This window comes from Babylonia areolata, chromosome 6, assembly GCF_041734735.1.
Source record: "Babylonia areolata isolate BAREFJ2019XMU chromosome 6, ASM4173473v1, whole genome shotgun sequence".
Taxonomy (NCBI): Eukaryota; Metazoa; Mollusca; class Gastropoda; order Neogastropoda; family Buccinidae; genus Babylonia; species Babylonia areolata.
In genome coordinates this window covers 4,453,961-4,479,836 of record NC_134881.1, presented here as the reverse complement: position 1 = coordinate 4,479,836, position 25,876 = coordinate 4,453,961, and the positions used below count along the sequence as shown (strand labels likewise).

The window sequence follows — 25,876 nt, the reverse complement described above, 5'->3', positions numbered from 1 at the left end:
ACGCAGAATCCAACAATGCTTACAGCAACAACAACAGCAACAGCGGCAGCAGCAGCAGCAGCAACAACAACAACAACAACACCAACACCAACAACAACAACACACACACACACACACTGTTACAGCTGTTTAGTTTTAGCTTTTCCTTCCATTTTGTTTATGTTCCTTTTTTTTTTTTTTTTTTTTTCTTTTGCAATGTTCTATTTCTCCCTATCCCTCACACACACACACACACTCCCAACTCTCTCTCTCTCTCTCTTTCTCTCTCTCCCTCACACACACATACACACGGAAAATTAACATATGGGAGACATTATAATATGAACATTACTTTACCAGCTTTTCATCCAAGAATTAGTTACAATGGTGGCTTTTCGTTCTTTCTTTTAAGAACTGCTGTGTACCAGCATACAGACATGTTCCAAAAAATACTAAACAGCATGTTCCTTGAAATTCATTCATTTTGTTCTGCTTTAGTGACCCAGCAAATGCAGATTTTCAGTCCTGAAAAGGAGAAATACATGGTCAGTACTTAATCTATTTAGGTTTTTGTTGTTGACAGAATGGAACTGTCCTGGTTTTAATGTTTGTTTCACTATATGGATGTATAGAATGGTCTGCAAATTCATGCAAGTGTTCACGTTTATATGAGTGTGTGTGTGTGCCATAGAGTGTTCTGCATATACATGCATAAGTCTGCATGTGCTTCTATGTACATACTTAACAAAAATGGAGTACATGTTTTTTGACACATTTTATTCAGGCGTACTTTGTGTACTAATCTGCATATGCAAATGTGTGTGTGAACTGTGCATCATGCTGTCTGAGGCAATGATACTGAACACTGACTCTCCAGATAAATGTCTTTTTTCGAATTCCAATGATACATATATAAAAGCTTTAAGTTCACCAACACACACAAGGGTACACTTACGTACCTTTCACAATCATCCAAGTCTATGAATACAGTCTCTCTCTCTATCTCTCTCTCTCACACACACACACACACACACACATGAACTCATGCCCCCTGTGCTGACAAACACACACTCACACACCCAGAGGTCTGTGTAAGCTGGGGCCATGTAGGTGATCATCTGCCTGGCAGGGAACTCACAAACTGTCGCATCTTTTCCTGCAGTGCCTCGTTCTCTTGGCTCTGTATGTCCACATACGATACCACACACACACACACAAATCATTCAAAAGAATCAACAGGACACACAGCAACACATTCAGATGGGCAGACATGTGGTCAGACTGGCATGTGCACACATACATTTCTGCAGTGGACAGATAAACTGTGAACAGGTGAGAAGTATATGAGTGACAGCTTCTGGCGGATGGGAAGCAGTGGGAAAAACATGACTTATCAAAAGCAAAATGCTAAAATCTTAACGTCAGTCTTGTATTTTCCTTTCTGATTTACACACACACACACACACATCCTGACCCCTGATGCTGTAACTATCCATACGTTTCTCTTCTTAAGGGCAGACAGTACGGAGGCCGAGGAGTCAACGTTCCTGTCCCTGGTGAACAGTGCGTTCCTGTTAACGTTAGCCACAGAGTACTCTCCCTTGTCACCTGTCACCTCCTGCAGCTTGGGGCCTGTCACCAACACACCACATCCAAGTTTCAGTTTCAGCTTCAAGGAGGTTGACCGTAAGAGTGTGCAGTCTGATCCATATACACTACACCACATCTGCTGTGAAAAAAAAAAAAAAAAACCAGCAGCAGGTGCCTGACGTTTGCATAAACCAATATTTAAATATGCAGCAGGCAAATGATTGAAATAAAAACAAGGACTAAATGGGCCAAGCTCAGTGAACCTGCGTGCACCCACACATGCACAACTTCACGAGTGTGGAAATGCACACACACACACACACACACACAGATGCACAATGCACATGCAATAATTTGCAGTTTCACAGACATGAAGGTCAAACTGACAAATGAATCAGAATGTACCCACACTGCACATAAAGCACCCAACTACCTAAACACAGATTCATACACACATCGTCACACCATACACACATCGTCACACAATGACATATGTTGTGGGCAGCAAAAAAAGAAAGAAAAAAAAGGAAAGAAAATAGCTGCAGGCACATGGGTCACATTCCACAGTCTGATCCAAGTCCTCCCAATCTGTTTTGTGAAATAAGATAAAATGAAAAAAAAATCTTCCCAACTGATCCCACAACAATATGCTCAATGCTGAGCAGGAGCTGGTCAGAGTCTGGTAACCATCTTTCCAACTGAGCCCACAGTCGGCTCAGGATCAAGCCAGGCATGACAATAACTCCAACAACATATTCTTTGTAACTGATGGAAAATCCCAATATATATATTCATAAATGGAGAAAACTTGCAATAACATTTTGAAGTGCATGATTCATACGCTTGCACAGCAGCATTGGTAAATCAAAAACTCCAACATGCATGCATTAGACCACAAAAACATCACAAAAAATATTCTTTAAATGAAAAAATATCTCCAATAAACAGTGTCTAGGGCAGATGACACCATAATGACCCTATAGTCTCATCTTGTCTTGTTTGTTTTTTTTTGTTGTTTTTTTTTACAGCAGATGTGTGTCATGTATATGGATCAGTCTGCACATCTCGAAACCCCCTTGAAACTAAAACTGTCTTGTTGGGTACTTTTGACAGTTTCAGAAATTGTTGGTTGTATTTTTGATTGTGTATTATTTACAATTGTGTGCTATGACTTGTGTGCGTGTGTGTGTGTGTGTGTGTGGGGTGGATGAATAATGTTTAATAATGTTTGGTATCTTTTGTTCAATTTTTCCTTTTAAATATTTACATGTGTTCTATCTGTAAATGCCTGGGGCTTATTTTCAAGACTTGGTGTAAATGCTCATAATAATGATGATAATAATATTTCACAGAAGCCTAAAAAGACTTTCTTTTTTATGACAGTGGCAGAGAGCAAACGAAAGTCTACTGGCATGTTAGGCTTTCTCTGTGGATTTCAGCTGGACCCATGCTTCTGACACAGCATTCCGCTCTGCTACAGACTGTATTCAAGTGTCTTTGTAGTGGCCGGTCTTTGCTGGTGAACTGTGCCCTCCATGTTGTTAACAGTGTTCACGTCCAGTCCTGCTTTAAATTAACATAGTTCACTGTGTGATTTCTCCATCTGTCACTGCACAACTTACTTAATTTTACACATTCTCTGTTGTTGAAGAAAACGATGCAGAAAACAAGAAAGCGAGGCCTTCAAAACTCATGTGTGAAAACCACTTTATTCATCAAAGGAATTAGGTAAAAAGTAGATATGTAATCACATAGACTCACTTTGTTTACACACACGTAAGTCAATAATAAAAACCTGCTTTACTCTGATATAACCTTGCACATTTTCCACATTACAAAATACTGAACTTGTGCAAAACCTATACATGGGCCTCGGAAGAGCAGCATGGGAAGAAATACCCTGCTTCAAAAGAAAGTACACTCACTCCCCTAATCCCTCTGTAATTCTCACGACCATGCACACATCCAGACTGGCCTTGTATGTATGTATCAATGTTTTTTGTTTTGTTTGTTGGTTTTTTTGCGATTGTTGAATAAAATGGCCGGGAAGAAAAGGGAAAATGGAAAGGAAAAAAAAAAGAAAAACGAGGGGGATGGGGGCGGGGAGAGGAAAAGGGGGAAAAAGAGAGCAAAAAAAAAGGTCCTGCCTGTACAGAGTACCTGACTGAATGTCCTCTTCCGACCAGTTCTCTGCTGACCTGTGCAGAGTGTGGTGTGAAAAACTGCCAAAGGTGGAGGGGGTACAGCAGCTGCTCACACTCTCCTTCACGGACGGCAGGTAAACTCCACTTTGGTACGCTTTGGAGAAACCAGACCTGCCCTTCATCAGGTCTCTGCCATCACCACCAGCTCCTGTTTTGTTGTGTGTGTGTGTGTTTTAATGGGGGGTTTTTGAGGGGGGGTGGGGAGAAAAAAAAGGGAACTATTATTAGTCAGTCTGATCACAGCTCTTAAATGACATAAAATATGCAACAACAAAAATTAAAAAAGAAGAAACTGTACCACAAATTCCAAACCCTTTTCCTGTACAAATAATTCTTTATGTATGGAGTCACTAGAGTCAGAGGACTGAGGACTTAAGATAGTAAATTAATCTTAGATTACTGAAAAAAGTATATAAAAAATAATCAGTATGGATCAGGGTTAGGAGGGGGGGACAAGGGCGGGGGTGTAGGGGGTTGAGAGAAACAATCTTCAATTGAAGACACAAATATCAAACAAAATGTTTCATAAACCAAGAACGTCACAAAAATGTGTCACATCTGAGAGGAAACAGTCTTCAAAATGGGAGCTACAGACCAATGAAAGGGGCCAGTCACTTATTTTCAGATCACATACAATGATTTATATGTTTGACAGCTGCTCAGAATGCAAGATTCCATGATAAGAAATGCTGGTGCTTTTCTTTTCTTTTTTCTTTTTTTTTTCTTAAAAAAAAAAAAAAATCTATTTGAAGGTCTGTGTTTACTGTTCTCAGATCATTTGTCTGATTTTGCTGATAGTGATCATTCACAAAACTTGCTACACCACTGTGTCCTTGAAGTGAGAACTGTTCCAAGTGAACCGCACCAAAGATCAGGATCACAGGGAGGACACACTGCCTGTATAGACAGGGCTTCCTGGCCGTAACCACCACATGTAGTCTGTGTAGACTGGCATTCCAAGGCAAACATTACACTCCAAACTGACAGATTCAGCACCTCCAAAAGTTCTTGGAAACTGAATTCCCAAATCACCTTGACTCAATGTAAAGGATAGGAAGTTAGTCAAATCACTGTTCTGCTGTTTTTGCCATCAAACAGATCATTCCATGTGTTTTAACTATCTATCCAGGTCACTCATAAGTAAAAGATGTACAACATGTTTTTATTTACACCAAGTACCTTGGGAGAGAAAACTGTCAACATGATTTAACCATCATGTTCTATCATCACTACCCTCTTCAAAACAATACATCTTTATTTCATCCAACTGGAAACAATTTGTGCTTCCATAAGCTCCTCTCTCACACTACACGATCTCCAAGTCCACAGTCAAGTCCAGTGCACACAAAAGCCTGACAAAGTCTGGACTAAAAGATGAAAAGTAAAAACATATTTAGCCAAATACACTCAAGCCAGTAATACAACAGCAGCTTGACAGCATTTCAGCATGCAAAGAAAAAGAGATATGTTCTGAACTGACACATACATTAAGAAAGGTTATTCTGGAATAAGAAACCCTGCCCCAAACTGATCATTATAGATTCTGATACTATAATACTTAAAACATAATACTGAACAGCACTGACAAAACCCTAGTGGTTTACTGCAGGTATAACAGTTACAACATAATACTGAACAGCACTGACAAAACCCCAGTGGTTTACTGCAGGTATAACAGTTACAACATAATACTGAACAGCACTGACAAAACCCCAGTGGTTTACTGCAGGTATAATGGTTACAACATAATACTGAACAGCACTGACAAAACCCTTGAGGTACATTGCAGGTACAATAGTTAAACCATAATACTGAACAGATTGATAAAAGCTTAGTGATAAACTCCAGGTATAATGGTTGTAAAAAAATAATACTGTACAAACAACACTGACTAGATCCTAGAGCTCTAATGAAGGCATGATAGTTAGAACACAATGCTGAACAAACAACACTGACTAGACCTTAGAGCAATATACTGCAGGCATGATAGAACACAATGCTGAACAAACAACACTGACTAGACCTTAGAGCAATATACTACAGGCATGATAGAACACAATGCTGAACAAACAACACTGACTAGACCTTAGAGCTATATACTGCAGGCATGATAGTTAGAACACAATGCTGAACATACAGCACTGGCTAGACCTTACAGCAATATATTGCAGGCATGATAGTTAGAACACAATGCTGAACAAACAACACTGACTAGACCTTAGAGCTATATATTGCAGGCATGATAGTTAGAACACAATGCTGAACAAACAGCACTGGCTAGACCTTAAAGCAATATATTGCAGGCATGATAGTTGGAACACAATGCTGAACAAACAGCACTGACTAGACCTTAGAGCTATATACTGCAGGCATGATAGAACGCAATGCTGAACAAATAGCACTGACTAGACCTTAGAGCTATATATTGCAGGCATTACAGTTAGAACACAATACTGAACAAACAGCACTGACTAGACCTTAGAGCTATATACTACAGGCATGATAGAACACAATGCTGAACAAACAGCACTGACTAGACCTTAGAGCTATATATTGCAGGCATGATAGTTAGAACATAATACTGAACAAACAGCACTGACTAGACCTTATAGCTATATATTGCAGGCATGATAGTTAGAACACAATACTGAACAAACAGCAATGACTAGACCTTAGAGCTATATCTTGCAGGCATGATAGAACGCAATGCTGAACAAATAGCACTGACTAGACCTTAGAGCTATATATTGCAGGCATTACAGTTAGAACACAATACTGAACTAACAGTACTGACTAGACCTTAGAGCTATATACTACAGGCATGATAGAACACAATGCTGAACAAACAACACTGACTAGACCTTAGAGCAATATATTGCAGGCATGATAGTTAGAACACAATGCTGAACAAACAACACTGACTAGACCTTAGAGCTATATACTGCAGGCATGATAGTTAGAACACAATACTGAACAAACAACACTGACTAGACCTTACAGCAATATATTGCAGGCATGATAGTTAGAACACAATACTGAACAAACATCACTGACTAGACCTCATAGCTATATACTACAGGCATGATAGTTAGAACACAATACTGAACTAACATTAACTGACTAGACCTTAGAGCTATATATTGCAGGCATTATAGTTAGAACACAATACTGAAGAAACAGCACTGACTAGACCTTAGAGCTATATACTACAGGCATGATAGAACACAATGCTGAACAAACAGCACTGACTAGACCTTAGAGCTATATACTGCAGGCATTATAGTTAGAACACAATACTGAACAAACAGCACTGACTAGACCTTAGAGCTATATACTACAGGCATGATAGAACACAATGCTGAACAAACAGCACTGACTAGACCTTATAGCTATATATATTGCAGGCATGATAGTTAGAACACAATGCTGAACAAACAGCACTGACTAGACCTTAGAGCTATATATTGCAGGCATGATAGTTAGAACATAATACTGAACAAACAGCACTGACTAGACCTTATAGCTATATACTGCAGGCATGATAGTTAGAACACAATACTGAACAAACAGCACTGACAAAACCCTTGTGGTGACATGTCACTGACGGGAGTGGTGGAACGGTGCAGGGTGAGCTGGGTGCAGGGTGGTGAGAGGCGTGGGCACATAGCGCCCCCTGGGGGCATGTCTCCAGCGGGGCATTGCATACTTGGAAGGGTCTGAGCGCCGCACAAGTTCCTTCACGTCGCTGCCAGGCATGCGCTTGCACGCTCCACACCTGCCCATCAGCAACTACAGATGGTGACAAGAAACAAGAAAACCTTTATTGAAAAATTCATCTTAGCATCATACGGAGTAGGACTAAATGGCAAAACTAGTTTTATGCACATGGCATAGACCATTGAAATGAGACAATGTTAACAGAAACAAAAATATCTGACTTATCAAATATATTGTCAAACCATGCTTTTGATCTGTTCATTCTTTGTCTCCTTAATTTCCTTGCTGAAATTTCTCGTGACAGATTTCTGAGAAACGACATAGTGACTGAGTCATAAACTTCTTTTTCTCTCCATGTCTTGTCCTTGTTTCTCTCTGTGAAGAATTGTTGGGGTTGGCAATTTGATTCTGCCTTTAGAGTGTGTGTGAAGGGAGAGGGGGGCAAGGCAGGGAGATGGAAGGCAGACAGATGGTGTGTAGGTGTGTGGCTTTGTAGATCAGTTTTATACTAATTGTTTGCTGTACAACGGGCACAATAGGCGTGTGGTTAAAGCGTTGTACTTTCAATCTGAGGGTCCCCGGTTCGAATCTCCATAATGGCGCAAGGTGGGTCAAGGGTGGAGATTTTTCCAATCTCCCAGGTCAACATAAGTGCAGACATGCTTGTGCCTGAACCCCCTTCATGTGTACATGCACGTAGAAGATCAAATACACACATTATAGATCCTATAATCCATGTCAGTGTTTTTTGGGTTATGGAAACAAGAACATACCCAGCATGCACACCCCCGAAAATGGAGTATGGTTGCCTACATGGCAGGGTAAAAATGGTCATACATGTAACAGTCCACTCATGGACAAACAAGTGAACATGGGAGCTGCATCCCACGAACGACGAAGAAGAAGTTTGCTGTACTCTGAACATTCTTTGCACCTGGTTGAATATCATATTCATCATATTGTGTTGACAACCAACATTTTCCTCAAAGTAAGTGAACAATTTAAAAGTAAATGACCAACTACTAATTAGAACTTTTTTTTTAATATTTCATGTTTTGAAAACACTTAACACTGTCCTGCCTTCATCAGTCGTGTGTGTCTGACTGATATGATTCAGGTCCAAGGTTGTGCAATAAAATGGACAGTGTGTAAGTATAATTTCACTGTTAGCAGGCATGCTAGTATGCATGAGTGAGCTCACATACACGTGCACACAGACACAATGTATGTGTGAGCATCAAGCGATTTGATGCTGGCTGCTTGAAACTACAGAATACAAACTGAAACACACACACACACACACACACACACACACACACACACACACACACACACAAACTGACCGTTCATAACGACTAGTTGAATGGATGCTCATGGTTCCCTCATTGCTCTGACATGCAGAGGAAATGACACCTTTCACCATCTTCTTCTTTTTCCTGAAGCTTTTGCTGTTCTGGGATTTGTTCTTCTCCTCCTCCACCTCTGGGTTTCTGCCCAGCCACACAAAGCACAGCACTCATCATCTTTCAGTGCATCTCAGACTACTACACCACTTAGTTCTGGGAATGACAGATGCAACAGCCAAGTGGTCAGAGTGATCTGAAACTAAACTGTACCACTTAGTTCTGGGAATGACAGATGCAACAGCCAAGTGGTCAGAGTGATCTGAAACTAAACTGTACCACTTAGTTCTGGGAATGACAGATGCAACAGCCAAGTGGTCAGAGTGATCTGAAACTAAACTGTACCACTTAGTTCTGGGAATGACAGATGCAACAGCCAAGTGGTCAGAGTGATCTGAAACTAAACTGTACCACTTAGTTCTGGGAATGACAGATGCAACAGCCAAGTGGTCAGAGTGATCTGAAACTAAACTGTACCACTTAGTTCTGGGAATGACAGATGCAACAGCCAAGTGGTCAGAGTGATCTGAAACTAAACTGTACCACTTAGTTCTGGGAATGACAGATGCAACAGCCAAGTGGTCAGAGTGATCTGAGACTAAACTGTACCACTTAGTTCTGGGAATGACAGATGCAACAGCCAAGTGGTTAGAGTGATCTGAGACTAAACTGTACCACTTAGTTCTGGGAAAGACAGATGCAACAGCCAAGTGGTTAGAGTGATCTGAGACTAAACTGTACCACTTAGTTCTGGGAATGACAGATGCAACAGCCAAGTGGTTAGAGTGATCTGAGACTAAACTGTACCACTTAGTTCTGGGAATGACAGATGCAACAGCCAAGTGGTTAGAGTGATCTGAGACTAAACTGTACCACTTAGTTCTGGGAATGACAGATGCAACAGCCAAGTGGTTTGAGTGTCAGACTTAAAATATGAGGGTCCTGTGTGGAATCCTGCTATCGGCGCCTAGTGTTTTAAGGGTGCTTTGTTTTCTAATCTCCCAGGTCAACACATGTGCAGATCTGTTCGTGCTCTAATTTGCTTTGAGTATATACACATGCAGAAGATCAAATACACATGTTAACCCTTTCACTGCCAGGAAAATAAGATTTAAGTGAAAAAAAAAAACGGGTATAAATTTTCCAAAAATTCTGTGCTCTTAGTTATTGGAGAAAGACCCATAAAAGTATATATTTTCTGAAAGGTAACTGAATAAAGAACACAAAACACATGATGTTTACCCATTTTATGTATTTTTAGTCACATGCTGTTGTTTTGAAATCAGTGTTGTTGTTTTTGTCACATTTTCAACTTGTTCATTACTAACATTAGTCAGGTAATTTGCACTAAAATATCATGTTTTCTGGACAAATGGATATCTGCATACACAAAATCATACTAGAACAACCACAATAAAAAAAAATAAAAAAAGTGATAGATACACAATGCATTGTGACTTCTCCAAGTAATAATGTGGATGAGAAGCCACGCCCCCTCAGTCTCTACCCCCCTCCTCTTCACCCCTCTCACACGGTCACTTTATCCAGTTCTCATCAGACCGCGTTGGCTGAGTGCCAAGAAAATCGCTCACACTGCCCTGCTAATAATTCAGTCACTTTCTGTCGTCTGCTAAGGTTTGCACAGCCAGCATCACTCACTGATAGTCGTATCTTGGCCGCTCTCTTGATTGCTCCCTTTATTTTCTCTCAAATCGTCCTATAAATGTTCATCACTGTCTTCTTCGAGTTTACGCTTCAATTCTTTCTGAGCATCAGCAAAAGAAAGCAATCTTGGTTGATTTAGTTCGCTACGATCGCATGTCTTGAGCACGGCGTCAGTCCGACATTTTGTTGAGCGAGCGAGGAGAGGAGCCAGGCAAACACTGGGACAGTAACCCAACCAAAACGTTCTAATAAAGGACTGCCTCATGACGTAGATGGAGTTTCTAGCTATGAATAGAATCCAGAGTTTCAGTTTTTCAGTTTTCAGTAGCTCAAGAAGGCGTCACTGCGTTCGGGCAAATCCATATACGCTACACCACATCTGCCAAGCAGATGCCTGACCAGCAGCGTAACGCAACGTGCTCAGTCAGGCCTTGAGAGAATCCAGAAAGATTCCCCAAGCTAAAGCTACCAGCATTTTTGTCAACGAACTGAATGCAAAGCAGGGAAAAATTAGAATATTTCGATGACGAGTTATCTCGTCATTGTGGCAGCGAAGCGTACATGCTTGCCATGATGATTTATCTCATCATATAGGCAGCCTAGGGATTTTAAAGATCACATAATCTATGTCAGCGTTCAATGGGCCTTGGAAACATGAACATACCCAGCATGCACATACCCAAAAACAGAAGCCTTTAACTTCTAAGGTGGGGTAAAAAAACAAAAACTGATTAATTTTTTTTTTCAAAAGATCACATACATTAAAACTAACTTGGAGATCTATACAGGTGAATGAGGGATTTGTAGCCTGTAAACTCATAAAGAAAATCTCTGGGAATCACCATCTATTGAACCACTTCTGGTAGACAGATGACTTTTTAAAATGAATAGTAATAAAAAGCATAAGAATCTACAGCTACAAATGTCTTGATGTTATTTCCCATCATATTACAGTGATTTGTTTCAACATTTCTCTCTCTCTCCATCTACTTCTCCCCAGTCTGACAGAGACAGAGACTGACTGACCTCACACAGGGTGGGTCACTACCAGAGGCTGACTGACCTCGCACAGGGTGGGTCACTACCAGAGGCTGACTGACCTCGCACAGAGTGGGTCACTACCAGAGGCTGACTGACCTCGCACAGGGTGGGTCACTACCAGAGGCTGACTGACCTCACACAGAGTGGGTCACTACCAGAGGCTGACTGACCTCACACAGGGTGGGTCACTACCAGAGGCTGACCGACCTCGCACAGTGTGGGTCACTACCAGAGGCTGACTGACCTCACACAGGGTGGGTCACTACCAGAGGCTGACTGACCTCACACAGAGTGGGTCACTACCAGAGGCTGACTGACCTCACACAGGGTGGGTCACTACCAGAGGCTGACTGACCTCACACAGAGTGGGTCACTACCAGAGGCTGACTGACCTCACACAGGGTGGGTCACTACCAGAGGCTGACTGACCTCGCACAGGGTGGGTCACTACCAGAGGCTGACTGACCTCACACAGAGTGGGTCACTACCAGAGGCTGACTGACCTCACACAGGGTGGGTCACTACCAGAGGCTGACTGACCTCGCACAGAGTGGGTCACTACCAGAGGCTGACTGACCTCGCACAGGGTGGGTCACTACCAGAGGCTGACTAACATCAGACAGGGTGGGACACTACCAGAGGCTGACTAACATCAGACAGGGTGGGACACTACCAGAGGCTGACTGACCTCGCACAGGGTGAGTCACTACCAGAGGCTGACTGACCTCGCACAGGGTGGGTCACTACCAGAGGCTGACTGACCTCACACAGGGTGGGTCACTACCAGAGGCTGACTGACCTCGCACAGGGTGGGTCACTACCAAAGGCTAACATCAGACACAGTGGGTCACTACCAGAGGCTAACATCAGACAGGGTGGGTCACTACCAGAGGCTGACTAACATCAGACCAGACAGGGTGGGTCACTACCAGAGGCTGACTAACATCAGACCAGACAGGGTGGGTCACTACCAGAGGCTGACTAACATCAGACCAGACAGGGTGGGTCACTACCAGAGGCTGACTAACATCAGACACAGGGTGGGTCACTACCAGAGGCTGACTAACATCAGACAGAGTGGGTCACTACCAGAGGCTGACTAACATCAAACAGGGTGGGTCACTACCAGAAGTTGACAAACATCAAACAGGGTGGGTCACTACCAGAGGCTGACTAACATCAAACAGGGTGGGTCACTACTGACCTGAGTGCCAGGTGCAGCATCTTGAAGGCATGCTCCAGCGTCCTGTCGCTGTCCATGCTCCCCTGGCCTGACCAATGGGCACTCCTCAGGCCCAGCTGCTCCTGCACCTTGCGCACTCGCAGACTGCTGTTCTCTTCTGAAGACACTGCACAGCCAGCACACCCTGGATTAACCTTGTATGGGGAAACGGTTATGTCTGTTCTCTTCTGATAGCACTGCACAGCCAGCACACCCTGGATTAACCTTGTATGGGGAAACGGTTATGTCTGTTCTCTTCTGAAAACACTGCACAGCCAGCACAGCCAGGATTAACCTTGTATGGGGAAACGGTTAGGTCTGTTCTCTTCTGATAGCACTGCACAGCCAGCACAGCCAGGATTAACCTTGTATGGGGAAACGGTTATGTCTGTTCTCTTCTGAAGACACTGCACAGCCAGCACAGCCAGGATTAACCTTGTATGGGGAAACGGTTAGGTCTGTTCTCTTCTGAAGACACTGCACAGCCAGCACAGCCAGGATTAACCTTGTATGGGGAAACGGTTAGGTCTGTTCTCTTCTGATAGCACTGCACAGCCAGGATTAACCTTGTATGGGGAAACGGTTATGTCTGTTCTCTTCTGATAGCACTGCACACCCTGGATTAACCTTGTATGGGGAAACGGTTATGTCTGTTCTCTTCTGATAGCACTGCACAGCCAGGATTAACCTTGTATGGGGAAACGGTTATGTCTGTTCTCTTCTGATAGCACTGCACAGCCAGGATTAACCTTGTATGGGGAAACGGTTATGTCTGTTCTCTTCTGATAGCACTGCACAGCCAGGATTAACCTTGTATGGGGAAACGGTTATGTCTGTTCTCTTCTGATAGCACTGCACAGCCAGCACAGCCAGGATTAACCTTGTATGGGGAAACGGTTATGTCTGTTCTCTTCTGAAGACACTGCACAGCCAGCACAGCCAGGATTAACCTTGTATGGGGAAACGGTTATGTCTGTTCTCTTCTGATAGCACTGCACAGCCAGCACAGCCAGGATTAACCTTGTATGGGGAAACGGTTAGGTCTGTTCTCTTCTGATAGCACTGCACAGCCAGCACAGCCAGGATTAACCTTGTATGGGGAAACGGTTAGGTCTGTTCTCTTCTGATAGCACTGCACAGCCAGCACAGCCAGGATTAACCTTGTATGGGGAAACGGTTAGGTCTGTTCTCTTCTGATAGCACTGCACAGCCAGCACAGCCAGGATTAACCTTGTATGGGGAAACGGTTATGTCTGTTCTCTTCTGATAGCACTGCACAGCCAGCACAGCCAGGATTAACCTTGTATGGGGAAACGGTTATGTCTGTTCTCTTCTGAAGACACTGCACAGCCAGCACAGCCAGGATTAACCTTGTATGGGGAAACGGTTAGGTCTGTTCTCTTCTGATAGCACTGCACAGCCAGCACAGCCAGGATTAACCTTGTATGGGGAAACGGTTAGGTCTGTTCTCTTCTGATAGCACTGCACAGCCAGGATTAACCTTGTATGGGGAAACGGTTATGTCTGTTCTCTTCTGATAGCACTGCACAGCCAGCACAGCCAGGATTAACCTTGTATGGGGAAACGGTTATGTCTGTTCTCTTCTGATAGCACTGCACAGCCAGCACAGCCAGGATTAACCTTGTATGGGGAAACGGTTATGTCTGTTCTCTTCTGATAGCACTGCACAGCCAGCACAGCCAGGATTAACCTTGTATGGGGAAACGGTTATGTCTGTTCTCTTCTGATAGCACTGCACAGCCAGCACAGCCAGGATTAACCTTGTATGGGGAAACGGTTATGTCTGTTCTCTTCTGATAGCACTGCACAGCCAGCACACCCTGGATTAACCTTGTATGGGGAAACGGTTATGTCTGTTCTCTTCTGATAGCACTGCACAGCCAGGATTAACCTTGTATGGGGAAACGGTTATGTCTGTTCTCTTCTGAAAACACTGCACAGCCAGCACAGCCAGGATTAACCTTGTATGGGGAAACGGTTATGTCTGTTCTCTTCTGAAAACACTGCACAGCCAAAACAGCTAGGTTTCAGATTACAGGGGAAACTGCTACAAGTCTGTCATTATCCATAAGCCTGTCATTAGCTATAAGTCTGTCACCATCTGTAAGTCTGTCATCATCTGTAAGACTGACATCATCCATAAGACTGACATCACTAAGTCTGTCAACATCCGTAAGTCTGTCATCAACCGTAAATCTGTCACAGTCTGTAAATTTGTCATCATATTAAGTCTGTCATCATCCATAAGACTGACATTATCCATAAAGCTGTCATCATCTGTTAGTCTGTCATCATCAGTAAGTCTGTCATCATCTGCTAGTCTGGCATCATCGGTAAGTCTGTCACAATCTGTAAGTCTGTCATCATCGGTTAGTCTGTCAATATCTGTAAGTCTGTCATCATCGGTTAATCTGTCAATATCTGTAAGTCTGTCATCATCGGTAAGTCTGTCAATATCTGTAAGTCTGTCATCATCGGTTAGTCTGTCAATATCTGTAAGTCTGTCATCATCCATAAGTCTGTCACAACCTAAGTCTGTCATCAACGGTAAGTCTGTCACAGTCTGTAAATCTGTCATCATATCTAAGTCTGTCATCATCCATAAGACTGAAATCATCCATAAAGCTGTCACAATCTGTATGTCTGTCATCATCTGTACATCTGTCACAATCTGTACATCTGTCATAATCCATAAGTCTGTCACAATCTGTAAGCCTGTCATCATCTGTAAGTCTGTCACCATCCATAAGACTGACATCATCCAATAGTCTGTCACTATCCATAAGTCTGTCCTCATATGTAAGTCTGTCATCAGTCTGTCATCATCTGCAAGTCTGTCAACATCCATAATCTGTCATCATCTGTAAATTTCTCATCATCCTTAAGACTGACATCATCTGTAAGTCTATCACCATTCATGAGTCTGTCATCATCCTAGTCTGTCCCCATCCACCCGTCTGTCTTTATCTGTAAGTCTGTCATCATCCTAGTCTGTCCCCATCCACCCGTCTGTCTTTATCTGTAAGTCTGTCATCATCCTAGTCTGTCCCCATCCACCCGTCTGTCTTTATCTGTATGTCTGTCATCATCCTAGTCTGTCTTTATCTGTAAGTCTGTCATCATCCTAGTCTGTCCCCATCCACCCGTCTGTCTTTATCTGTAAGTCTGTCATCATCCTAGTCTGTCTTTATCTGTAAGTCTGTCATCATCCTAGTCTGTCCCCATCCACCCGTCTGTCTTTATCTGTAAGTCTGTCATCATCCTAGTCTGTCTTTATCTGTAAGTCTGTCATCATCCTAGTCTGTCCCCATCCACCCGTCTGTCTTTATCTGTAAGTCTGTCATCATCCTAGTCTGTCTTTATCTGTAAGTCTGTCATCATCCTAGTCTGTACCCATCCACCCGTCTGTCTTTATCTGTAAGTCTGTCATCATCCTAGTCTGTCTTTATCTGTAAGTCTGTCATCATCCTAGTCTGTCCCCATCCACCCGTCTGTCTTTATCTGTAAGTCTGTCATCATCCTAGTCTGTCCCCATCCACCTGTCTGTCTTCTGTAAGTCTGTCATCATCCTAGTCTGTCCCCATCCACCCGTCTGTCTTTATCTGTAAGTCTGTCATCATCCTAGTCTGTCCCCATCCACCCGTCTGTCTTTATCTGTAAGTCTGTCATCATCCTAGTCTGTCCCCATCCACCCGTCTGTCTTTATCTGTAAGTCTGTCATCATCCTAGTCTGTCCCCATCCACCCGTCTGTCTTTATCTGTATGTCTGTCATCATCCATAAATCTGTCATTATTCATCAGTCTGTCATCACACGGAAACCCTCAACACCAATGAACAGACAAGTTAAACATAACAGGAATTAGCCACAAGCCTTGAAAACAAAACCAGACTAGAACATACATAAAACATATGAAAAAAACAAAACTGATCAAAACATTGAGAAGATCTTTTTTTTTTCCTTTGATTGAAATATGCACACACAGAGACAGGGAGAGGGGGGGGAGGGGAGTGAGGGAGACAGACAGGCAGACATATGGACAGACACGAACATAAACAGTTTTGAAGTGAAAAAATAGTGATTTTTTGTTTGTTTGTTTGTTTTTGTTTTTGTTTCTTGTTCTAATGTCCACACCAGAAACATTACAGGATAGTATTACATACACAAGTGCATCAGGAAAAAAGACAACAAAACATCAACAACTGAAAACAACATAGTAAATGAGAGGGGAGGGGGATGAGAGAGAGAGAGAGAGAGAGAGAGAGAGAGAGAGAGAGAGAGAGAGAGAGAGACCTATCATTTAAACTCATTTTCCCTTCTTTGCCTTTTTTTTTTATCTATGGAGTGAAGAACAAAAATGGTGTGTCCTATGGTTACATATATCCAAACATATCAACAACACAGGAAATGTTAGAAGAACATTCCGATAGACTGCATCATTGATATATAACTTTGACATGGATAATAATGGATAATGTCACACTACAAAAACATAATCAAACTCAAAGAAAAAAAAAGGAAAAAAAAAAGGAAAAAAAAAAAAGATAACAAGAAAGATCACCTACATCGTGTCTAAAAGTACACAAACTCGAACTCATACAAGAGGATATCAATATCTAACTGAACATGCATCTGATCTAAGCCAAGCATATTACTGTATTTTGGTGGAATCGCAAAGATAAGCATGTATTGTTCACTTCTTTTTCTTTCTTTTTTTTTTCATGATATTGATTCCAAAAGTGCTTTGTAATGGTGCCATTTAAAGGTAAAATTTCTGTACAGCATGTTTGTTTTTGCAATGTATTCTTCAGTTTGGCATCTCACTTTTAAATATTTTCTTAAAACTGAAAACTGAGGGTAAGTACTTTCAACTTTGCATTTGTACATTGAGAAGATCTGATGTAAGAAGTAAAGAAATAAGCTGTGACAGGCACACACAGCCAAACTGGTTAATAAACATGTACACAGGTACAGACAGAGAGACAGATAGACATGAAGACAGGGATGTACATGGTTCAGAAGACAGACAAAAATGTCGGCAGATATGCGGCAAAGGAAACTATGAATCTTCCAATGTAACTGCAGTTTTCTTGCAGATCAAAACATTTCCTTTCACAACATCTTTTCATTTTCACTCCTTTGGAATTTTTGAGCTGTTGAGGAAATGGAGTGCATCTGAACTATTTCTTGCCTTTTTATTATTCTTATCATTTTATTTTACATTAGCAGTCCCTGCATAACCAGCTTTCCCTGCAGCCAGTTTGGATCTGGGATCTAAAATCTAAAACCTTGAATTAACATAGTGCTCACTCAATTTTTGTGATGAGGAGAAAGATTTAATTGACCAATGTTTCTGGAATTGTTAGGCATCTCAACAATTTGAAATAATCTAGAGATACTCATGCCAAAAAAACAAAAAAACAAAAAACAAAAAATTTTTAAAAAATATATGTATATACACATATATGTGTGTGTGTGCGTGTGTGTGTACTTTTTTTTCTTTCTTTTTTTTTCCTTTTTAATTCAATATATGCCAGACTGATTCTAAATATAGGTTTAATTCTGTTCAGAAACAATGAACATACAAAAAATACAAACAACGACAAAAACAACAAAAACAGGTGAAAAATTTTATTTGACTATTTTGTTGGCCAAATATTCTATTTATAAATATAAATTTAAAAAAAAAAACACAAAAAACCCACAGAGACCTTTCTAATAGATATGAACAACAAATACAACATATGAAAATGACATCCATACAAAAGACTCGTTTGGCATGACCGACGAATTTACTTTTCTCATCATTACTTGTACTAAGTCATCCAAAGGAAGAAAATATTGATATTGCATGTGTCCAAGAGACACATCTGACCGTAAACCATTGCTTTCAAGTGAGGGGTTACAAGACCATCAGGTTGGACCGTGAGGAAAGAAACAAAGGAGGGGTGCTGGTCTTGGTGCGGAATTCCATCGCTGCACAAGAACTCAAGATCAACACCAATCAACAGGCAGAGATCCAAGGGGCTGATATAGTCCTTAAGGAACACAACATCAGGATCTACAATATCTATTGCCCTCAAGATCGTGATCTTCCCTCACATACATGAACATCCCAGACAACAACTGGTGGTGGTGGTGGGAGATTTCAACAGTTACTCAGAGAGATGGGGCTATGAGGAGATGGACAGGAGAGGCGAAGAAGTTGAGGATTGAGAGATTGACACACATCTTCATCTCTTCAACTCATGTACTAAGTCATCCAAAGGAAGTGTTGTACCTGTGCTTGATCCTACCTTGTATGAATGACTCTGTCCTGTTACCAGCATTGTTCTTAAGTATGTCTCTAAGGATTTTTCACTGCTCCTCCTGTATGAACGACCCTGGTGACCTAACTTTTGTCTGTATTCTTTCCTTTTCTTCTTTGTCACAGTGTCCATAAAAACAATTTTCCCTTTTTTCTTTCTTTTTTTTAAATTTTTTTTTTTTAAGTGCTTAGATGTGTAGGTTTGTCAGTGTGAAATGGGGTAAGTTACCAGCAGGCCTGGTGTGTTTCTTGATGCTGCATTCCGTTTCCTCAAAGGCTGCAGAGTCTGCGTTGAGTGCACTGTCGGCGGAAGGTTTATGGGACAAGGGGGAAACTGGCCGACTTTGCAGGGTGGAAGTCTTCTTTTCCAACATGTGTTTGGATAGCCCTGCAAAATGCAGTGTTTGGATTACCCTGCAAAATTCAGAGATGAGATAACACCGCAAAATGCAATGTTCTGTTAAGTCTGAAAAATTCATAGGCTGGATAACCCTGCAAAGTTAAAAAAATGTCGCAAAGTCTGTGGCCTTTCATGCCCTGATGTCACGGTGACCTCAGTTTTGATACCCCTCTGTGCTTGGGGCAAGTCCTGTCAATGCCTCTAGTGTCGGCAGATTCATGAGGGGTTGTTGTTGGAGGGACGTGGTGGCAATCTCCACTCTGGGGGTGGGGGGGTGGGGGGGGTGCTCACTCAGTCTGGCTCCGTGACTAAGCCATTATTGTCGTCAGTAGGGGGCTTAGTAGGTGGTGTCCCAAGTATGTTAAATCAGAACAGGCACCACTGAACACTGCCGAAGTGACTCAGCAGCAGTACAGGGTCTCCTCTGGTGTGTGGCCTCCTGGCAACCTAACACTGATGGTTCCCTGCGGACTGCTGATGTTGGGAGTGTAACAGACAAATCCGGATGTGGCTGTGTTTGGGGAACTCAGAATGAGCAGCGTGGGAGCAATGCCACTAAAACGGTGCAGATGACGGGGCAGCAAAAAAAAACAACCAAAAACCTCTGCAAAGTTCACATCTTATGCTAGTCATGATGATAAGCAAAATGGTCATTCATGTATACTCTTTACATGTCTGTACGAGTGTGTATGTGCGTGTGACTGATATCTGATTGAATGACACAGGAAACGAATGATGAGCACCCATTGGCAGTTGTCAGTTGGCTCTACCCAGGCAGGCAGCCTGCTGTGCAAATGACTACATGTTTGTAAAGCGCTTAGAGCTTAGTCTAACACTGATAGGCGCTATATAAGTACCCATATCATCATCATATTCTTAAGACGTGTGTGTCTGTGGAGGGGTGTGTGGAGGAGGGTGTTTGTAGGAGTGTGTGTGTTTGTGTGTGAGGGTGTTTGTGGGAGTGTATGTGTTTGTGTGTGAGAGAGGGTGTTGGGGTGTGTGTGTCTGTGCTAGTGTGTCTGTGTGTGAGGGTGTTTGTGGGAGTGTGTGTGTTTGAGTGTGAGGGAGAATTGTGTGTGTTTGGGAGGGTGTTGGGGTGTGTGTATCTGTGTGTCTGTGTCTGTGTGGGAGGGTGTTTGTGGGAGTGTATGTGTTTGTGTGTGAGGGTGTTTGTGATTGGGGTATGTGTGCAAACAAGCACTTAAATTATGGTTACTTTTTTTCTTCTTTTTTTAAGTTTCAAAAAGTTTTTAAAAAAAGAAAAAAGAAAGAACTATCTATTCTCCTTTAATTGTATCAATGTCCTGTGACTTAAGTTAATCAATCCCATCAGTTCAACCTGTGAAAAAACAATGGTGCAGGTAATATCACATTATGATGGTCCATCAACCTGTTTCTTTTTCTTTTTTTTTTTTTTTTGGCTATAAGCTCTGCTCTCTTCCTGCCCTACCCTGTAGATTTTTTACGGTTACTGTAAACAAGCCCCCACCCCACCCCACCCCTCCAACTCTGCCCTGTAGTTGTTGTTTTTTAAACCTGTAAACCACTTCTCCCCCTACCTGCCCTGTTTTTTTGTTTGTTTGTTTGTTTTTGTTTTTACCTGTAAACCACTTCTCCCCCTACCCTGCCCTGTATTTTAAACCTGTAAACCACTTCTCCCCCTACCCTGCCCTGTTGTTGTTTTTTTAACCTGTAAACCACTTCTCCCCCTACCCTGCCCTGTTGTTGTTTTTTTAACCTGTAAACCACTTTTCCCCCTACCCTGCCCTGTATTTTAAACCTGTAAACCACTTCTCCCCTACTCTGCCCTGTATTTTAAACCTGTAAACCACTTCTCCCCCTACCTGCCCTGTATTTTAAACCTGTAAACCACTTCTCCCCGTGCCGTGTCCTGTATTTTCTTTGAACCTGTAAACCACTTCACCCCCTACCCTGCCCTGTAGATATTTTCACCTGTAAACAACTCCCCCCTACCCTGCCCTGTAGATATTTTCACCTGTAAAAAACTCCCCCCTACCCTGCCCTGTAGTCATTTTCACCTGCAAACAACTCCCCGCTACCCTGCCCTGTAGTTATTTTCACCTGTAAACACCCCCCCCCCCCCCCCCCCCCCCCCCCCCTGTAGTTATTTTCACCTGTAAACCACTTCTCCAACTACCCTGCCCTGTAGTTATTTTCACCTGTAAACCACTTCTCCAACTACCCTGCCCTGTAGTTATTTTCACCTGTAAACCACTTCTCCCCCTACCCTGCCCTGTAGTTATTTTCACCTGTAAACAACTCCCCCCTACCCTGCCTTGTAGTTATTTTCACCTGTAAACCACTTCTCCCCCTACCCTGCCCTGTAGTTATTTTCACCTGTAAACAACTCCCCCCTACCCTGCCCTGTAGTTATTTTCACCTGTAAACAACCCCCCCTACTGTGCCCTGTAGTTATTTTCACCTGTAAACAACTCCCCCCTACCCTGCCCTGTAGTTATTTTCACCTGTAAACAACTCCCCCCTACCCTGCCCTGTAGATATTTTCACCTGTAAACAACTCCCCCCTACCCTGCCCTGTAGTTATTTTCACCTGTAAACAACTCCCTCCTACCCTGCCCTGTAGTTATTTTCACCTGTAAACAACTCCCCCCTACCCTGCCCTGTAGTTATTTTCACCTGTAAACAACTCCCCCCTACCCTGCCCTGTAGATATTTTCACCTGTAAACAACTCCCCCCTACCCTGCCCTGTAGTTATTTTCACCTGTAAACAACCCCCCCTACTGTGCCCTGTAGTTATTTTCACCTGTAAACAACTCCCCCCTACCCTGCCCTGTAGTTATTTTCACCTGTAAACAACTCCCCCCTACCCTGCCCTGTAGATATTTTCACCCGTAAACAACTCCCCCCCTACCCTGCCCTGTAGTTATTTTCACCTGTAAACAACTCCCCCCTACCCTGCCCTGTAGTTATTTTTCACCGGTAAACAACTTCCCCTACCCTGCCCTGTAGTTATTTTTCACCGGTAAACAACTCCCCCCTACTCTGCCCTGTAGTTGTTGTTTTTTTTTTTTTTGTACCTGTAAACAACTTCTCCCCCTACCCTGCCCTGTATCTTATCTACTTATTTTTTCACCTGTTAGCAACTTCTCTCCCTACCCTGCCTTGTTTTTTGTTTTTTTTAACCTGTAAACAACTCCGCCTACCCTGCCCTGCAGATGTTTACCTGTAAACAACTTCTCCCCCTACCTGCCCTATATCTTATCTACTTTTTTTTGTTTGTTTTTTTAACCTGTAAACAGCTTCTCCCCCTACCCTGCCTACGTCTACAACGTATCCCCCTACCCTGCCCTGTCTACTTTTTTTTTTACCTGTAAACAACGTATCCCCCTACCCTGCCCTGTATCTTGTCTACTTTTTTTTTACCTGTAAACAACGTATCCCCCTACCCTGCCCTGTATCTTGTCTACTTTTTTTTTTTTAACCTGTTAACAACGTATCCCCCTACCCTGCCCTGTATCTTGTCTACTTTTTTTTTACCTGTAAACAACGTATCCCCCTACCCTGCCCTGTATCTTGTCTACTTTTTTTTTTTAAACCTGTTAACAACGTATCCCTCTACCCTGCCCTGTATCTTATCTACTTATTCTTTTACCTGTTAACAACTTCTCCTACCCTGCCCTGTAGTTTTTTGACTCACTTGTGTAAACAAAATAATTTAAAAATGAAGCCTAATTATATGCAAACTGCATTTACTGTTGTATTTATATTTTTTGTATTCTCTAAACTTGGCACTTTGATCTGATATTCTGACCCAACAACAAGAGCAGTCATTATTATCATTTTTTGTTCAAACAGGAACTTCTTTTGCTAAGCATGGAAGTTTTATTTATTTTGCAAACGTTTTGGTGCAGATAGTAAAAAAGGGAAATTACTCTGTAATTAATGCTAGGGGGCATAATTTGCTTTAAACTGATCTTTCTCATCTTAAACATTACATTTTGAAATTATACTCAATACATAAAAAGCTTAGATTTTTTTTTTTTTTTTTTTTTTTTTTAAATATAAAGTGTATCACAAGTGAGTCTTGAAGGCCTTGCCTCTCTTTGGTTTTGTTTTTACCTGTAAAGAACTTATCCCCCACCCTGCCCTTAGTTGTTGTTGTTTTTTTACCTATAAACCAATTCTCCCACTACCTTGCCATGTAGATTTTTACCTGTAAATCAGCTCTCCCCATAACCTGCCCTGTATTTATTTTTTGTACCCAAAAACAGCTTCTCTCTCTACCCTGCCCTGCATTTTTTTTAACTTGTAAACAACTTCTCCCCATACTACCCTGCCATGCAAGCTATTTTTTTTACCTGTAAACGACTTGATGAGCGTGACTCTGCGGGTATCCTCAGTGCTCTGCCTGGGATCCCCGTTGGCCTTGTAGCGGAAGCCAGGGATGCAGGCCTTGGGGAAGACAGACTCCGGGTCCTGGGCCTCCTTTCCTGCAGCACTGCTCAGCAGCTGCATGGAACGCTGGGTCTTCACCACGATTTGCGCTTTGCTGTGGCGCAGCTGCTGCCAACTGTTGAACCGGCGCTTTTCCAGCTCTTCCCATGACCTGCCCAGCATGGACAGTGAGAGGCTGACTTGAGTATGACTGCTATGAATGCACACTGTGTTAAAGAAGGCACAACCTGTAATCAAAATCACAGTGGACAGTTCTTTCCTTTTTTTGTTGGATGGGGAGGGGGGTTGGGGTATATAACCAGCTGTATCTGTCGGGACCTTTGTCTCTCCTTCCATGCATCATCTCCTGACTGAAGATGCAACCAAAACTCTCCTCTGTGACTTTATGCTGTCCCGCCTGGATTATTGTAACTACCTACTTGGTTCACCCAGCTACCTCATTGCTAGGCTTCAGAAAGTCCAGAACTATGCTGCTCGTCTTGTCTTTCATTCCTGTAAATTTGATCATGTCTCTCCTCTCCTTCATGCTTTACACTGGCTCCCAGTACAAGAAAGAATTATTTACATAGTCGTCTCTCTTTGTTTCAAGTCCATTGAGGCTTCTGGTCCACAGTATCTTTCTGATCTCATTCATCCTTACATACCCTCACGCTAACTCCGCTCTTCTTCTGAAACCCATATGGTTAGGATCCCCCCTGCTCGAACCAAAAAGTATGGCCAACGCAGTTTTTCATTCCAAGTCCTCTTTCTTTGGAATCAACTTCCTCAGCCTCTCGGCCACTCATCTTTGCTGCAATCTTTCAAATCCAGTCTGAAGACCCACCTTTTCCCCTCCAGATTAATTATCAACAACTCATCCCTTTCCAGTATGAACTAAAATGACTCTTAGTGACTGAGTGAATTTTCATAGTTTCATAATTTGTTGCTAGTATTTTTGATTGTGTACTATTTACGACGGTGTACTATGACGTGTGTGTGCATGCGCGTGTGCTTGTGTGTATCAATTGTGGGTGTGTGTGGGTGCGGGTGTGTGTGTGTGTGTGTATGTGGGGGGGGGGGGGGGGGGGGGAGGGGGGTGTGAATAATTTCTATTGATGTTTGGTATTTTGTGTTCAATTTTTCCTTTTTGATATTTACATATGTGTTCTATTTGTAAACATCCAGAGCTTATTTTCAAGATTATGCATAAATGCTAATAATAATAATAATAATGATGATAATAATAATATAATGATGATGATGGGAATATGTCATACTTTAGTATATGTAGTATACTGAAGTATCAAATTCAGTATCTAAATCAGTAACAAAGGATGAAAGGTACTTTTGTCTGAAAACATGAGCCATATTTTTTAAGTGTGGATGAACTTTTCAGCTGAAGCTTATCAGCTCATGGCACTTCGGACAGCCAGCACATGCAGTGTTACACCCACTGACCCTGCCCTCTCGTTTTTTCTCCATCTTGTGGTAATTTTCCTTGCCATCATTATAATTGTGATCAATACAAAAGGAAAAAAAGAAGCTCAAAGACCCTGCAAAGATTGTCGGGCAATGCAAAACAAACCAGTGAGGAACAACTCGTTTTGCAGCAGTTAGTTAAATGTTACTTAACAGATCTGTACTGTGCCAATCTGCTGAAATCTGTCTGAGGGAGAGTTTTTAGGCATCGTGTGATAGACAAGACTGAGATGAATAAAGTGTTTTGACTTTAACTGAACTCAAGTCACACACACACACACACACACAGATAGAGAGAAAGAGAGAGAGTGCACATGCGCTGCATAATCCTATCAACCTTTTCAGTCTGTTGTGAGTCGGGACGTCTGGCTTGAGATCGTTGGTAAGCGAACTCAGCACTGACTCCGTGATCCTTTTTGCCAGGGAAGCCAT

The 25,876-nt window shown here is 42.3% G+C and overlaps 1 protein-coding gene across 1 annotated transcript; it reads right to left on the bottom strand.

The window, feature by feature from the left end:
- Positions 1–255: 255 nt before the first annotated feature.
- On the bottom strand, positions 256–25,876 carry LOC143283207 (uncharacterized). The gene is made up of 10 exons (XM_076589383.1): positions 25,837–25,876; positions 23,890–24,192; positions 19,378–19,536; positions 12,804–12,948; positions 8,834–8,980; positions 7,379–7,548; positions 3,730–3,921; positions 1,478–1,611; positions 1,059–1,159; positions 256–504 (listed from the first exon to the last, which is right to left on the bottom strand). Exons 1-9 carry the CDS (start codon positions 25,874–25,876, stop codon positions 1,094–1,096), a joined length of 1,356 nt encoding a protein of 451 aa, XP_076445498.1. The 3' UTR covers positions 256–504; positions 1,059–1,093.